This window comes from Mobula birostris, chromosome 2 (assembly GCF_030028105.1).
Source record: "Mobula birostris isolate sMobBir1 chromosome 2, sMobBir1.hap1, whole genome shotgun sequence".
Taxonomy (NCBI): Eukaryota; Metazoa; Chordata; class Chondrichthyes; order Myliobatiformes; family Myliobatidae; genus Mobula; species Mobula birostris.
The window spans coordinates 46,449,587-46,464,985 of record NC_092371.1 but is presented as its reverse complement, the minus strand read 5'-3'; the positions used below and the strand labels follow the sequence as shown (position 1 = coordinate 46,464,985).

Here is a 15,399-nt window from a genome sequence, read left to right as displayed (position 1 = left end):
ACTGTGTATCTTATACTTTCAGAAACACACATAAAATGCTGGAGGAATTCAGCAGGCCAGGTAGCATTTATGGAAAGGAATAAAGTGTCGACGTTTTGGGCCGAGATCCTTCATCTGTGATGGATATTCACTTTCCAGGGACCGAAATGCTTATCACTAAACTTCACATTCTTGCACAGCTCATCTAATTGTTGGTGATAAAGTTAAACATTTAACAAATATTCTTTGTTCAGCTTATTTTTGTAAACAAAACGAGTCATTAGTTCTTAATTTAAATTGCAAACAGCAATAAGTTCAAACTTTGCAATGTCACAGCTTTGCAAAGTAAAATAACTTGGAGATTTACCTCCATTAGCCAAATGCAAGACAATGGGGTTATGTCACATCAAACATGGTAACAAGTTGGGATGTTTGTGTACTCAGTGAGTCACCACCCACAGCATTAACTGTGGATGTCTGGGATTTCCGTCATTAGAAGCTTTTAAAACCATCTGAGTTACTTTGTCCCAGCAAAGGTAACTGGAAAACATCACATGCAGATGATGTCATCTACTAGAAAATAGTATAAATGCCATCACAGTTTTGGGGATTGTAAGGAATGACAACAGAAAGATGAACTAGAATTAATTCTTCAACCTTGGATATCTGTGCTGGATGACTCTTTCGTCTGCAAATCATTAGTATGTTGTACTAGTTCATAAGAATTATACCCTATTTGGAAATCCTTTGAGGCTTATCAATATTTGTAATTCAGAAATCCTTTATAAGTTAGAAATCCTCTGTGAGTGTTCAATGTTTGTTAAGGAATATTTGTCTGAATTTTAATATGTATAATTAAAAATAAAATAACAGTTTAATGTACTTCATTAGCTGGATGTGTTTCCTCCTTGATAGGAAGGGGGAACCCAACACTTAAGCAGTTAAACCTTACAGCAGAGGCTAGGTCTGTAGTCTGGTGTAGTTTTGTGTTGTTTTTTACATATTTCAGTGTAGTTTTTATATTGTTCATGTAGCACCATGGTCCTGAAAAACTTTGTCTCGTTTTTACTGTGTACTGTACCAGCAGTTATGGTCGAAATGACAATAAAAAGTGACTTGACTTGACTTGAGACAGGGAAGTAAGCTACTCCTTGTACAGTAGGTAGATGCAGTATAATCTCCCTACAGTGACAGTACATGTAGATATCTATACAGTATTGGATTGGGATAAAACCTTCTTTTAAGTTTAGGGCTTTGTGAACAGGGAACACATCACCATCACACATTAGAACTGGAAAGGAAGAGGGAAGAAGGAGTACAAGCTAGAAGATGATAGGTGAAGCCAGGTGATGGGGAAGGTAGGAGGGTGGGGGAAGGGGGATGAAGCAAGAAGCTGAGAAGTGATGGGTAGAAAAGGTAAAGGGCTGAAGAAGAAGGAATCTGATAGGAAAGAGGAGAGGACAATCAGAAAAAGAGGAGGAGGAGGGACACTAGAGGGAGGTGATAGCCAGGTGAGGAAAAGAAGGGACCCAGAATGGGAAATGGAAAAAAGCAGTTAGTGAGAGGGGGAGAAATTACTGGACATTAGAGAAGTCCAGACCTTCCTTTAGTTTGTAGCTTTCTTCCTCAGCATTAACCATGCAAGCCTCTTAATCATTACTACATGATCAAAAAATCAAGCAACCTAGACGAAGGGTATGCAACACACCATCAAAAATAGCTCTTCAGTCACAAATTGCTACTTTGCTAATTTTGAATCTACTCTGCCACCTTACTGGCCAAAATGGGACATTATCAAAATCCATTACACTTTCCTCCTCAACCCTTCTTGTTAGTTCTTCTTTAAAGTTCCTGCTGATCACCCTTAATAATGCCTTGCCTTTTGAAATAACAATATATATCCTTCATAAATGTGGCCGTCAATTTGCCCACATCCAAGATTCGGATAATTGTCCTGAAATTAGTAAGGATCCTTTTTTAATATCTTTTATGAGATTACAATGTAATGTTGAAACTCCACCAGCAGCGTGGCTGTAGCCAGGAAGGGTTGAAAAACCTGTGATCAGAGTCTCAGTTACTTCCTCTTGCTTCTACCATCAGACAAGGACATACTTTGAACATAACTGGCAATGCACCTAATTTTGAAAAATGTTGAAGTAATATTTCCTGTCATTCTTCTACTTGGTGTGTATTTTTATTACTATTTCTATCACTAACTGTTAGCTGTAATTCTGTGTATCTCAGATGGCTCACTATATTTATCTCATCCAGTTTCACAGTCTATTTTTCCATATTGACGTGCCTGTATCATTCCTCTCCTCCATGAAATTATATTCAATTTTATTACAGTGCTCTCCCTGACACTCAAGAAGCTGCACAAAATCAGTAACTTCCTTCCAATAAAAATAAATATGTTAAGACATTAAACTTACAGTTAATATAATTTTCTAGATATTGCACCATTGATGTTATTTGTGTGAGTGGCAAAAATAAGGTTTTGTTGATTCTTTCTGCCAGACATATGCTGTATTGATTTGTGTATGCCTTTTAATTTAAGTAGATTACACACACATGAAAGGTTTGCCCTTCAAGTCAGTCCATAAAATACTTGATTAATTGTCAGAAAATCTGGCAGGGCAAATGAGATCCAGCAATGTGCCTGACCATTAAAAGCCAAATTAAGGTCATGGCCAAGAATTTGAAGAATCGTTCGCAAATGCAGAGTAAAAGCATACGGGCACCATTGCTCCTTTTAGATCTAAATTAGGATTTGCTACTGAGTCAACTCATAGACACTTAGCTTTGTTCATTAGGACTTGTGATGGAACTGAAGCATAAGAACATGCTAGGTGGAGATTCCTACACGATGAAACCTGGAAGCAGGTGGTCATGGTGGAACTGACAGTTCCTTAGGAGGACTGGATTGAGAAGCATTTGAGCATAAGAAAGCCAAATATGGGCTGGCAGGGAAATGCCAGAGACGGAGTTGGAGAGCACAATGTGAGTCTATAGCGGTGGAGTGTAGAGGTTTTGCTGGTTGCTTGATGTGCAGAACCTACTCTCCCCTTGGCATCACGGGGCTGCAAGGAAAACAGCCATCACTAAAGCTGCTGAGTGAGCCTCCAGATGGCTGTGGATCAAGAGGTGTGAACTGCGGGGCAGGCTGCTGGGACACAAGCTAGGGCCTGATCAACCCTGAACCTGGGCAAGAGTGTCTGATGTTGAAAGACTCAAAACATCTGATGACCCCAGGTTATATCACGGATGATGTGCCCCAGCACATCCGAGGATATATCCATATGGCTAACCAAGCTTTTCTAGCTCGCTGAAAGTGCAGAAGGTATTTGTCAATATCAAGGCCAGGTCAATGGCTCGAATATCAGTTGGGACCCACTTCATTCCTAAGGAGAAACCAGTTGAAGCATTGTACACAATCATTATTCTTTCATACATACACATTGCATTATATCAGAGCTGAATGGCAAACATTCCTAGAATGTGTAATAATTGCAGCATGAAAATGGATCATTTGACCACTGGTGCTCATACTCCACACTCACTCGTTCAAAGAGACCTGGTTGTAGAGATAGCCCTAAAGTCCGAGTGGAGTCATCGGGACGCCGTCATGACAGCGTTTTTTTAGCAGGCTTTCTTATTTTTACAAGTCCGAGTTGCTAGCTCGACACTCAACCCAGCACGGATGGAAAGCATGCAAGGGAGCTGGCTGGATTCAAACTTAGGAGCCTTCACTCCAAAGTCCGGTGCTGATGCCACTACGCCACCAGCCGGCTGAGACCTGGTCGTACCTTTTCCATATTCATTCATTTCACTTTCCTTCTCCAACTAGACCCTTCACAGAAATCACTAATTCTGGTCATGTATTCCATCATATCTCAGTACATTCAGTAAGATTCAGCTATATTCACAAGGTAGCCTAAATGAATAGCCACGTGCAACACTTGTACAGAAAACTAACAATGTGACCATTTTCAAAAATCTAACTGCTTTCCTTTAAGCATTAGTCCAAAGGTTGCACTAGTTTCAAACTAAAAGGCTGCAAAGTGAATTGCATGGCACCTATGACCCAAATTTCAACCTTACTCAAAGTTGGTCTCACTCATGATCAGACCAGGCACTTCTGTTTGTGTTCCCGATTATCATGTCACTCCTTTCCCAGCACATAGTGCGCACCTAAAGGCGCCACTGGTTGCAATCCACTTGCTTCTACTCGTACCAACATGAATTAGAAGAGCAACACTCATATCACGCTGGAGGAACTCAGCAGGTCGGCCAGCATCCGTGGAAACGATCAGTCAACGTTTCTGGTGGGAATCCTTCGTAAGGATTGAAGAGGGAGGGGGCAAAGGCCCTATAAAGAAGGTGGGGGGAGGGTGGGAAGGAGAAGGCTGGTTGGTTCCAGGTGAGAAACCAGTAAGGGGAAAGATAAAGGGGTGGGGGAGGGGAAGCAGGGAGGTGATAGGCAGGAAAGGTGAAGAAGGAAAAGGGGAAAGCACAATGGGTAGTAGAAGGAGGTGGAACCATGAGGGAGGTGATAGGCAGCTGGGGGATGGAGCAGAGTGAAATAGGGATAGGGGAAGGGAAGGGGAGGGAATTACCGGAAGTTGGAGAATTCTATGTTCATACCAAGTGGCTCGAGACTACCTAGTCAGTATATGAGGTGTTGCTCCTCCAACCTGAGTTTAGCCTCCTCATGGCAGTAGAGGAGGCCATGTATGGACATATCCGAATGGGAATGTGAAGCAGAGTTGAAGTGGGTGGCAACCGGGAGATCCTGTCTGTTGTGGCGGACAACATCTGCATCTGCATCAGCAGAGTATTTTGTGTTTATGAATTAGAGGATAAAGGTCCACATAACCACCAACATGAAGCAGTCTCAATAGAAAGAGGCTGCTACATTTCATTTTCCTCGCTACATAAGAGGAAGATTGCCTGACAGCTGAGCACTACAGGGTCGATTTTCTACAAACAGTAGGCTGCTTGGTACTTGTGTAGCAGATGCCTCGAGAGTGACACCACCAGCAAGACTGAACAACACAAGGCGTCATGATGGTGATGGTTGGCCATTTAATATTGATTGTGACCTATAATAGTGAAGAGCCTGCTTCCAGTGGTGCATCTTACCCCAATCTCTCTGATAAACAATCTATTAAAGGATTGGGTTACCTGAGCCACTATGAATAAGATGTGTGATACTCACAGACAGGATCTCTCTCCATAAAGTTGAGCCTGGACTGGCTCGTTCATCAAAGAAAAATGCTTATTCTCTCTCTTAGTCTCCTCTCCACTGGTTCTTCCAAAAAGATGACAGAAGATCTTTGCTGCATCTACCAATCTGAGAGGTAACAGAGGTACTGCATTCTTAGAAAAGTGATTACATCTATTATTTCAGTGAGGTGTGGCACAGGTGGCATCACAGGCAGCCAATGTACCAAATCGATTCATGGGTTCATCAAACATTGATGTTGACAGAGGAAGACAACGATGACTCTTTGTGCTCCAGTGGCTGCCTGATGAGAGCTTGGCTGCTGATGTAGAATATGGATTCTAATATTGACAGGAAAATCAGTCTAAAACCGCTTTCTAGTAATTAACCTGCTATAACCACCCAGCACCATCAGGATGGCTATAGTACCAAGATCCTTGGGAAAAGGATAGGGGATTCAAAATACGTTCAGGATGGCAGTGAAGGATCTCAGCAAAAGAAACCCCTTCACCAGAGGTCTCTTTGTCAAGAAGGTCCTACTGGAGTCCTGTATGCTTGAGGCAAATGACATCTACTGCCTCCAGGAGTTTCCAGGAAGCAAATACTTTGACATTATCTCCAAGTACCAGCAAGATGGCAGTTGATGCAACAGGACTTGAGGGAGAAGGGAAATGAGGCTCTTCTGTCAATGCTGAAGGCAAAACAACTTTTCACCCTCCCCTGCCAGAAGGGCTGTGTGTTAGTGGTGCATATGTTTAAAACTTGTGGCCCTGTTTTGGATGTACTCACCTTCTTGGCCCATTATTTGAGGGAGCAGAAGTCTGCATGGACATCAGGGACTGTTTGGAATCTTGACTGGCAAACACCAGTAGAAGGTCAAGCTAAGGCTGGGTGTTGATGGTGCCATCATCCACCCTCCTTCAGTGTTTGCCATCGGAGAAAACTGTGCATGCATGGTACGTACAGGACATCCCAGATGGTGTCAGACTTGCAACAATCCTGGACACATGGCAGTCCAAATGCACTGCACTCATTTGCAAGAACTGTAAGCATGATGACCAAGGACTACAGGAAAAATAGAAGTTGCAACCTGCATGTAAAAGCAGGCCCAAAACATGCCTGCACCTATGCACAGGCAATACGAGGGGGAGCTAATACAGTCAACTCCCAGAGGAACATGAACACACCCCAACCAGTACAGAGGCCCAGTTGAGATTGAGACTGAGACCAGGACTGAGGTAAGGACAATCGCCTTATGCCCCAGCCACAAGTTCCCAGTCTCCTCCTCAAGAGGGGGAGCCAATTGAAGAGGGAGTGTGAGAGGGACAAGAAGGGGAATGGCTGGTGGTGAAGAAAAAGAGGTCACAGAAGACATAACCCAAGAGACAACGGGCTATGGAGAGTAAAACAAATGGGAAGAAAGGAGCTATGTAACTGATGCCAGCAACCTCTCCCTGCTGGAGGATGAAGGAAATATGGGAAGCTGAAGACGTAGGCATAAGAAGAGCTAAAATGGAGGCCACCAGACCAAGGCAAAGAGAAGAGGAGCCTATGGACAAATAAAGCACGAAAGAAATTCAGGCTGCAACCCCTCCGCTCTGAGACACTGAAGCAACACAACATCCAAAATACCCCGGGTCCAGGAGATCAGGAGTTGCACAAAGACCTTTGATCCCTGGCTTTGGCTGTCCAAGAGCAGCACAGAAGCTATCAACACCCAAGTGAGGTCTCACCAGCGCCTTATAGAGCCTCAACATCACATCCCTGCTCTTATACTCTATTCCTCTAGAAATGAATGCCAACATTGCATTCGCCTTCTTCACTACTGACTCAACCTGGAGGTTAACTTTAAGGGTATCCTGTACGAGGACTCCCAAGTCCCGTTGCATCTCAGAACTTTGAATTCTTTCCCCATTTAAATAATAGTATGCCCGTTTATTTTTTCTGCCAAAGTGCATAACCATACACTTTTCAACATTGTACTTCATTTGCCACTTCTCTGCCCATTCTTCCAATCTATCCAAGTCTCTCTGCAGACTCTCCGTTTCCTCAGCACTACCGGCCCCTCCACCTATCTTCGTATTCCAATGTATGTATCATCATTATCCGGGTGTTCCAGAGTTGAGTGAGCAGCGAATGAAATGACATCTACTGTGGACTGGGTTGTAACAGTTGGCAAACCAGAATGCATCCAAGTCACTCCTCAGGTAGGAGCTGATGTGCTTCATAACCAATCTCTCAAAGCGCTTCATCAGTTTCAGAATCAGGTTTATTATCACCGGCAGTAAATGTAAGTGCTACTGATAATAGTCGTTGTGGCAGGTTACTACTTTCGTCTTGGACATCAGTATGATTGATGCCTGCTTGAAGTAGATGGGTACCTAGGACGACTGAAGTGAAAAGGTGAAGATATCTGTAAATACTCCAGCCAGCTGAATAGCACAGGTCTTCATTACTCAGCTAGGTACACAACTTGGGCCAGATGCTTTCCACGAGTTCACCCTCCTGAAGGATGCCCTCACATCAGCATCAGAGACTGAGATCACGGGGTCGTCAGGGGCTGTGGGAATGTGTGAAGGTGCCTCCGTGTTCTGTCATTTAAAGTGAGCATAAAAGGTGTTAAGATCATTTGGGAGTGAAAACTCGTTGCCATTTACGTTGCTTTGTTTTACTTTCTACAGGGTAGTGGCAATCAAACCCTACCACAGTTGTCCAGCATCCCTTTGTTATTCAAGATTAGTCTGGAATTGCCATTAGTCCCATAGAAAGGATAGTAGAGGACAAAGATCTCCAACTCCCTCTGTTGCTTGGCACACCTCTTCACACACTAACCAATGTGCCTGAGCACAGATACATTGAGAAATACGTGAGTACTAAAATGGTTTTGGGAGAGGCCACAGATCTCCTCAAGGTGAGATTTCCTTGCCTACACTGGGCCAGGAGTGTTATCTGGAGTAACTGCCTGGCAAACACAGATACTTCACTGTGTGCTTAGTAAAGCACAATTTAGCAAATCAAAGGTACCAGCCACTGTAAGAGGAAGAACCAGAAGACCTGACCTTCAAGGTCACAAGTCAGGGCCAAAGCATAGCAGGAGCCACGGGTGGCTTGTAGGGGTGTGTCTGCTCAGCATTCACATCCTCCTCTCCCAGCTGAGGGAAGCACTGTTAACACATACCATATGAATTTCCTTTAGAGACTATTTTTTTCCAGATGCAACCCACATGACCATTTTAAATAGAAGCCTAGTGATTGTCTCCTCACTCCGGAAGGTTGTCACACTGAAGCATTGATGCTTCCTGACCTGCTGAGTGTTTCAGACTTCTAGCACCAGCAGTTTTCCTTTGAATTTTCCCGATGCATGTACAAAGAAACATTGCTCATATGGGGACCTCGGGTGATGCTTTAAAACCTTACATCTTACTTTGCGGGTCCACCTCCACTGACTGTAACACGAGAACAAAGCCCTTGATACCCAATTCAATAGCTTGCTCCCATATCCCATATTCCTTGGTGAATGACATGTTGCTTCAAGAACCTAAAATATATTTTTTGTGAGGATTGCTACTCTGAACAGTGGTGTGTAGATCACTCTGACGTACTCGGTGAGGACATAAAATTTTATTAATCATTGCTCCTTTGTGGAGGAATATCAATCAGGGAGGCATCCTTTGAAACTATCTTCCATATACCTCTTAGAGTGGGCTTGGTCTCCCACACCTATTTCTTCCCAATCCCCCAGTGCACAACGTGTTCCTCCCATGATGTATCTCATATTAGGACTTACATGTGCTCTTGAAATAATATTGGAAGTGTCTCCTTCTCACCTGAAGCACTTCTAAAGTCTGTGCCCTGGCTGGCCACCATGTTGTACGTTACTTTCAGAGCTGACAAAGTTCTCTGATTGCTATACTTCAAACTATTGAAAGTTGCACTGAATTGATTTCGGAATTATATAACTGCCACTGGTTTCTGGGCATATTTTATCACTATATTCTCTCACACTAAACCTTGGATATGTTTTGTGATATTTTTTGAGGGGAACCTTTTTGGAACCAACTTTAACTGCAACACTCTTTAATTACACCAAAAATTCTTGACAGTACTCCAAAATTATCATGTTTCCTAGACGAATTACCAGTTCCAATGGAATGTGTCAACTTTTTCAGCTTTTAGTCAATGAATACAAAAAAAGCCAAAGGAAGAGTGCAGTCTCTTACATGAAATGATGCAATGTCCTCACGATCCAGGGGTCTTTTGACGTGCATCTTACCAGCAACCTGATCAATACCAAAGACTTCCATAGGTGGCTGATCTGCTCCAGGTCCAGTGATGCTGTATCGGATCTGGATCTCTCTGTCTTTATCTGACCGAATCTGAAATCAAAACCCATTGAGAGGTGTGAGGATTTAATAAAAAAAAATCTTTATGTGGTGTAATTAAGAGACTATAAAAGACTCTAGTAAGTGGATTCATTTGGGTGAATGGCAAACTTCCAATACACTTCCTAATATACAGTATTTCATGGAATTACATAATATGGAACAAAGGTTAATTCTGACAAACTGGGTGAAACCTGAAATAAACTGAATTGAATTTATTTTGAACTTTGAAGTAAATAATAGAAAATTGACCAAAGCATATAAGCATTTGCTCTTCACTTTTGTATTCCAAACTGTGTGTACAGATTGATCGATAATTTCAAACAGGTTATAGTTTATTATTCTGTTTTTATTTAGAGATACAGCATGGTAATAGGAACTTCTGGCCCAATGAGTCCAGGCCATATGACGACTTAAACTACTAGCCCGTACATTTTTTGAATGTGGGAGGAAACCAGAGGACCTGGAGGAATCCCGTGCAGTCATGGGGAACGTGCATAAACTCCTTAGAGACAGCGATGGGAATAGAATCCAGGCGGCTGACACTATAACAGCATTCCGCTAACCGCTGTGCCAACATGCTGCCCAAAACATTTCACTCCTTAAGTTCTTGCATTTAGCATGATTAAAATCTCCATCATGAACAGAACTTAAAATATGGATAAATGAAAAGAGAGCAAAAGGTTAACTATTATTTTGTCAAAATTAATATCCAAATAGAGTAATACCACTTTAGCTTTCATCTCCAGCAACAATATAAAGCAGCAGTATAAACTGCCCACTGGGTTGAGTAAAATGGGCATTAATGAGTTTAAGATGGTCTATAAAGTCTGTTATAAGGTCATTCTGTTCTGTAAGTGCTTTCATAAAGTCTGTTCCAAGAAATTCTCGCATTTTCATACATATGGATTTAAAATTAAATTGTCCAATGTTGTTTTATGTGGCATTAAGCAAATGAAGATCAATTCTTCCCAGAAGGAAAGACAATAAAAATTATCTCCATACCCCTCTGCCCCTTCAAGCTGCTTCTTAAAACCACCAGTTTAACCAAGAATTTGGCCCTAAAATTTCCTTGTGTTACTTTTTGCTGAATGAGGTTTGATAATCCTCCTGCAGAAGAACTCCCAGTGGTTTAGTATGTAATGATGAGAGAGAAATGCACGGTTGTTGGTGTAGTTCAGTCTCTCTTCGTTTGCTATCAGATACCCAAGTGCTAGTTCCTACGTATATATTCTTCAGTAAGTAGCAGGACAATATGCTCTGTGCACACATGTAGTTGCACATATGACAATAAACTCAACTTTAGACTTTAAAATGGTTTTCTCAATGACGGCACTCTTTTGAAAAATCACTGAGAGTCACTTTCAGAAAACTACTGTGGCTGGTCACGCATACTTGTCTTCTGATTAAATTATCAAGACTCCCAACACATTAGTGCACCTGCTTGACTGAATTGTTGCAATGAGCTTGACATTTAAAAGTGCATCTGGCAGGCTACAGCATCTTGTGGGAGATGCCAGAGTAATGGCCTTTTTTCAAGGAGCGACTCTTGCAACATTATTTTAATCTTTGCATAAATGGTCTATCAGCGATGCAAGCATTGTTAACAATACTTTTAATAGTTAAACATGTGCGTCCGTAAAGTCGGTCACACGCTTTACTTTCCTTGATGCAATGAGATACCATAGCAACCATTTCCTAATGGTTTTGCATCACTCCAGAATTTCAACAGAGTAATTCACAGCATGTATCAAATGCAAATTCCACATCAAGAGATGCTATATCCTTTGCAATGCTCCAGTTGCAACATTGTGGGAGATATTAATCCATGTTGCTTCAGAAATGATATTCTGATCACTCCTACAACTGCCTTGTTTTCACTGTACAGTGTCACAGTGGGAGCATAAAATCAAACATAAATTCACGGTCCAGGATTTGAGCTGTGCTGATGAAAGTGTTGATCAGCTTGAGAAGACCATGGTGAAGTAAAACACCACACCTATGTGATGTCAGCAATAAATTTCCCAATTAACCTTTCAGCACCTTGATCCATTTGATAATAGTGATACATTTATTTTAACCAATACAATTCTGATATTTATAGCAATTGTCATTTCATTTCAAATAAATAAATTCCTCTATTCCTTATCCCTAAAATGTGTGCACTTTGGCAAAATGGGAAGCAGTCTCACCCTGAATCAGAAGAAAAGGGTTTTAAGTTCAGCTTGTGAGATTTCACCAGAAGAATTTCACTGGCACTTCATTGCAACACTGAGGGGGTGTGACACAGTTAGAAGAGTCATCCTTCAGACAGGGCAGTGAATGAGGATCAAAATACTCACCTAGCGGGACATAAAAACTTTGGAAATATTTTGAAAATGAGTATGGGAGCTATCTGCAATGCTGGCCAATGTTCATCTCTCAAAAAAAAATTACTAAAGGTAATCACGCAAACACGAGAAAATCTGCAGGTGCTGGAAATTCAAGCAACACACACAAAATGTTGGTGGAATGCAGTGGCCAGGCAGCATCTATAGGAAGAAGTACAATCGACGTTTTGGATCGAGACCCTTCAGCAGGACTAATGGAAAAAAGAGATAGTGATAGATTTGAAAGTGGGAAGGGGAGGGGGAGACTCGAAAAGATAGGAGAAGACAGGAGGGGGAAGGATGAAGCCAAGAGCTGGGAAGTTGATTGGCAAAAGGCATACAAGGCTGGAGGAGGGGAGGGGGAGTATCATAGGACGGAAGGCCTTGGAAGAAAGAAAAGGGAAGGGGAGCACCAGAGGAAGATGGAGAACAGGCAAGGAGTTATTGTGAGAGGGAAAGAGAAAGAAAATAAATAAATAAATAAATTAGGGATGGGGTAGGAAGGGAGGGAAGGGCATTAATGGAAGTTAGAGAAATCAAAGTTCATGCCATCAGGTTGGAGGCTACCCAGACAGAATATAAGGTGTTGTTCCTCCAACCTGAGTGTGGCTTCATCTCGACAGAGGAAGCAGATCTCCCAGTTGCCACACATTTTAATTCCATGTACCATTCCCATTCCGATATGTCAATCCATGGTCTCCTCTACTGTCGAGATGAAGCCACACTCAGGTTGGAGGAACAACACCTAATATTCCGTCTGGGTAGGTAGCCTCCAAATTGATGGCATGAACATTGATTTCTCTAACTTCCGTTAATGCCCCTCCTCCCCTTCTTAACCCATCCCTATTTATTTATTTATTTCTCTCTCTCTCTCTCTCTCTCTCTCTCTCTCTCCCCCCCCCCCCCACCCCCTCACAATGACTCCTTGCCTGTTCTCCATCTTCCTCTGGTGCTCCCCTTCCCCTTTCTTTCTTCCAAGGTCTTCCGTCCTATGATACTCCCCCTCCCCTCCTCCAGCCTTGTATGCCTTTTGCCAATCAACTTCCTAGCTCTTGGCTTCATCCCTCCCCCTCCTGTTTTCTCCTATCATTTCGAGTCTCCCCCCCCCCCACTTTCAAATCTATCACTATCTCTTTTTTCCGTTAGTCCTGCTGAAGGGTCTCGACCCGAAATGTCCACTGTACTTCTTCCTACTGAAAATAATCATTTTGTTTGTCCCAGGAAATTGCTCTTTAAATACTGTCCGACATGATTCCTACTTACAGCAATATCTTCAAACATAATTCATTGACAGGTTCCTAAAATGATGTTATATAAATTTGTCATCTCAATATTTACCTATGTAGTAAGGTGTAATAAGATCCTTAGCTGTAGGTCAATAACCCATCTGCCTTGTGGGCTGCCTTGAGAGAGACGAAGGCAACGCAAGTAAACCCTGACAGAAAGTGGAGCCCAAAATGTCGACTGTGCTTCTTCCTACGGATGCTGTCTGGCCTGCTGCATTCCACCAGCATTTTGTGTGTGTTGCCAGAGCATGGAAAGTACTTCAGGAATATTACTACATTCTAGCTAAATTTAGCTGTGTGCATTGTGATTTCAAGGTAGAACTTGATTCTTCTGATTTTTGTTCAATGTTTTAAATATCAGACAAATATAATAAAATATTCAGTGTCACACTGCCACGAGGGATCTGCAGTGTTGTGCTTGTGCTAAAAGACATCCAAAGTATGTTGGCAATGTCATTTACACTTCCAGCTTTCTGCCATTATAGCACTTTATTTCCCATTGAAACAAACATTTTCTATGCAGCTGTTGCTAAGCTCTAATGATTTTATGTGGTTTCCAATAAAATCCAAATCATTTTTAAAGGACCGATTAAAATTAATCCCAGGAGTCCTGTCCGTGTCTGCGCTTTCTGGCAGCGTAATACAATCACCAAGCTGATTCTGTACAAGATGAAGTCTTTCCATCAATGTCAATTGTTTTAAAATTCAAGAATGTAAACAATTCCACAAATAAGATTAATTTTCACATCAAAGTAAAAAGACACAATCACACTTTTGATTTCATGTCTGAAACTAGCCAAGAACCCAATCAAAACAAATTGATATATAATGCCCCAGTCTGAGAGCTTGGTGACTCCTCCAGTACAGCAGACCATACAGTTTGACATTCACCCCACTTTGACAAGGAGATGATGTACAAAATGCTGCATGGCCCCATAGTTGTCCAGTTATATTAAAAATGCACTTTGTCAAGAGGGAAAAGGGGTGGGAGTGGCACTTCATCACCCACTCTGCACAGCAAGCCAAAGTAAAGGGTCATTTTCAGACTGAGAATAGGAATCAGGTTTAATATCATGCACATATGTCATGAAATTTGTTGTTTTGCAGCAACAATACATTGCAATACATAATAATAAAAAACTATAAATTACAAGAAGTATATGCAAAAAAAATAATTATATAAGTAGTGCAAAAAGAGAAGGAAAAATATACTGAGGTAGTGTTACAAACAATAGAAAATCTGCAGGGGCTGAAATCAAAGTAATACACACAAAATGTTGGAGGAACTCAGCAGGCCAGGCAGCATCTGTGGACAAAAGTAAACAGCTGACATTCAGAAATGTTATGGCAGAGGGAAAGAAGCTGTTGCTGAAACAATGAATGCATGCCTTCAGGCTGCTATTCCTCCTCTTTGATGGTGGCAATGCGAACAGCGCATGTCCTGGGTGAAGGGGTTCCTAAATGACGGATGCCACGTTTTTGAGGCATCACCTTTTGAAGCTGTTCTGGATGCCGGGGAGTTGATGGAACTGGCTGAGTTTACAACCCCCTGCATCTTTTCCAATCCTGTGTGGGATGCAACCAGTTAGAATACTCTCCACAGTATTTTAAAGTGTCTTTAATGACATACCAATTCTCCTCAAACTCCTAATGAAATATATCAACTGTCATACCTTATTTGTAATTGCATCAATATGTTGGGTCCAGGATAGATCCTCAGAGATGTTGACACCCAAGAACTGAAACAGCTCATCCTTTCCATTTTTGATGAGGACTGGTGTTTGTTCCCTCAACTTTCCCTTCCTGAAGTCCACAATCAATTCCTTGATCTTACTAACATTGAGTACAGGTTGTTGCTGCAACACCACTCACTCAGCTGACCTACGTCACCCCTGTACGCCTCCTCATCACCATTTGAAATTCTGCCAACAACAGTTGTATTGTTGGGAAATTTATAGATGTTGTTTCAGCTGCGCCTATCTACTCAGTCATGGGTGTAGAGAGAGTAGAGCAGAGGGCTAAGCACACATCCTTGAGGTGTATCAGTGATGATTGTCAGCGAGAAGGAGATGTTATTTGCAATCCGTACCGACTGTGGTCTCCTGTTGAGGGAGGTACAGAGACCCAGGTTTTAGAGCTTGGTGATTAGAACTGAGGGT

At 42.0% G+C, this 15,399-nt stretch overlaps 1 protein-coding gene across 1 annotated transcript in view; it reads right to left on the bottom strand.

The window, feature by feature from the left end:
* The window catches only part of LOC140186220 (cadherin-4-like), a 753,218-nt gene that overhangs the window by 129,019 nt on the left and 608,800 nt on the right, over positions 1 to 15,399 (bottom strand). The window contains exon 5 of the mRNA XM_072240216.1: positions 9,424 to 9,579. Coding sequence (XP_072096317.1) covers positions 9,424 to 9,579 — 156 coding nt within the window. The remainder of the gene's footprint in view (positions 1 to 9,423; positions 9,580 to 15,399) is intronic.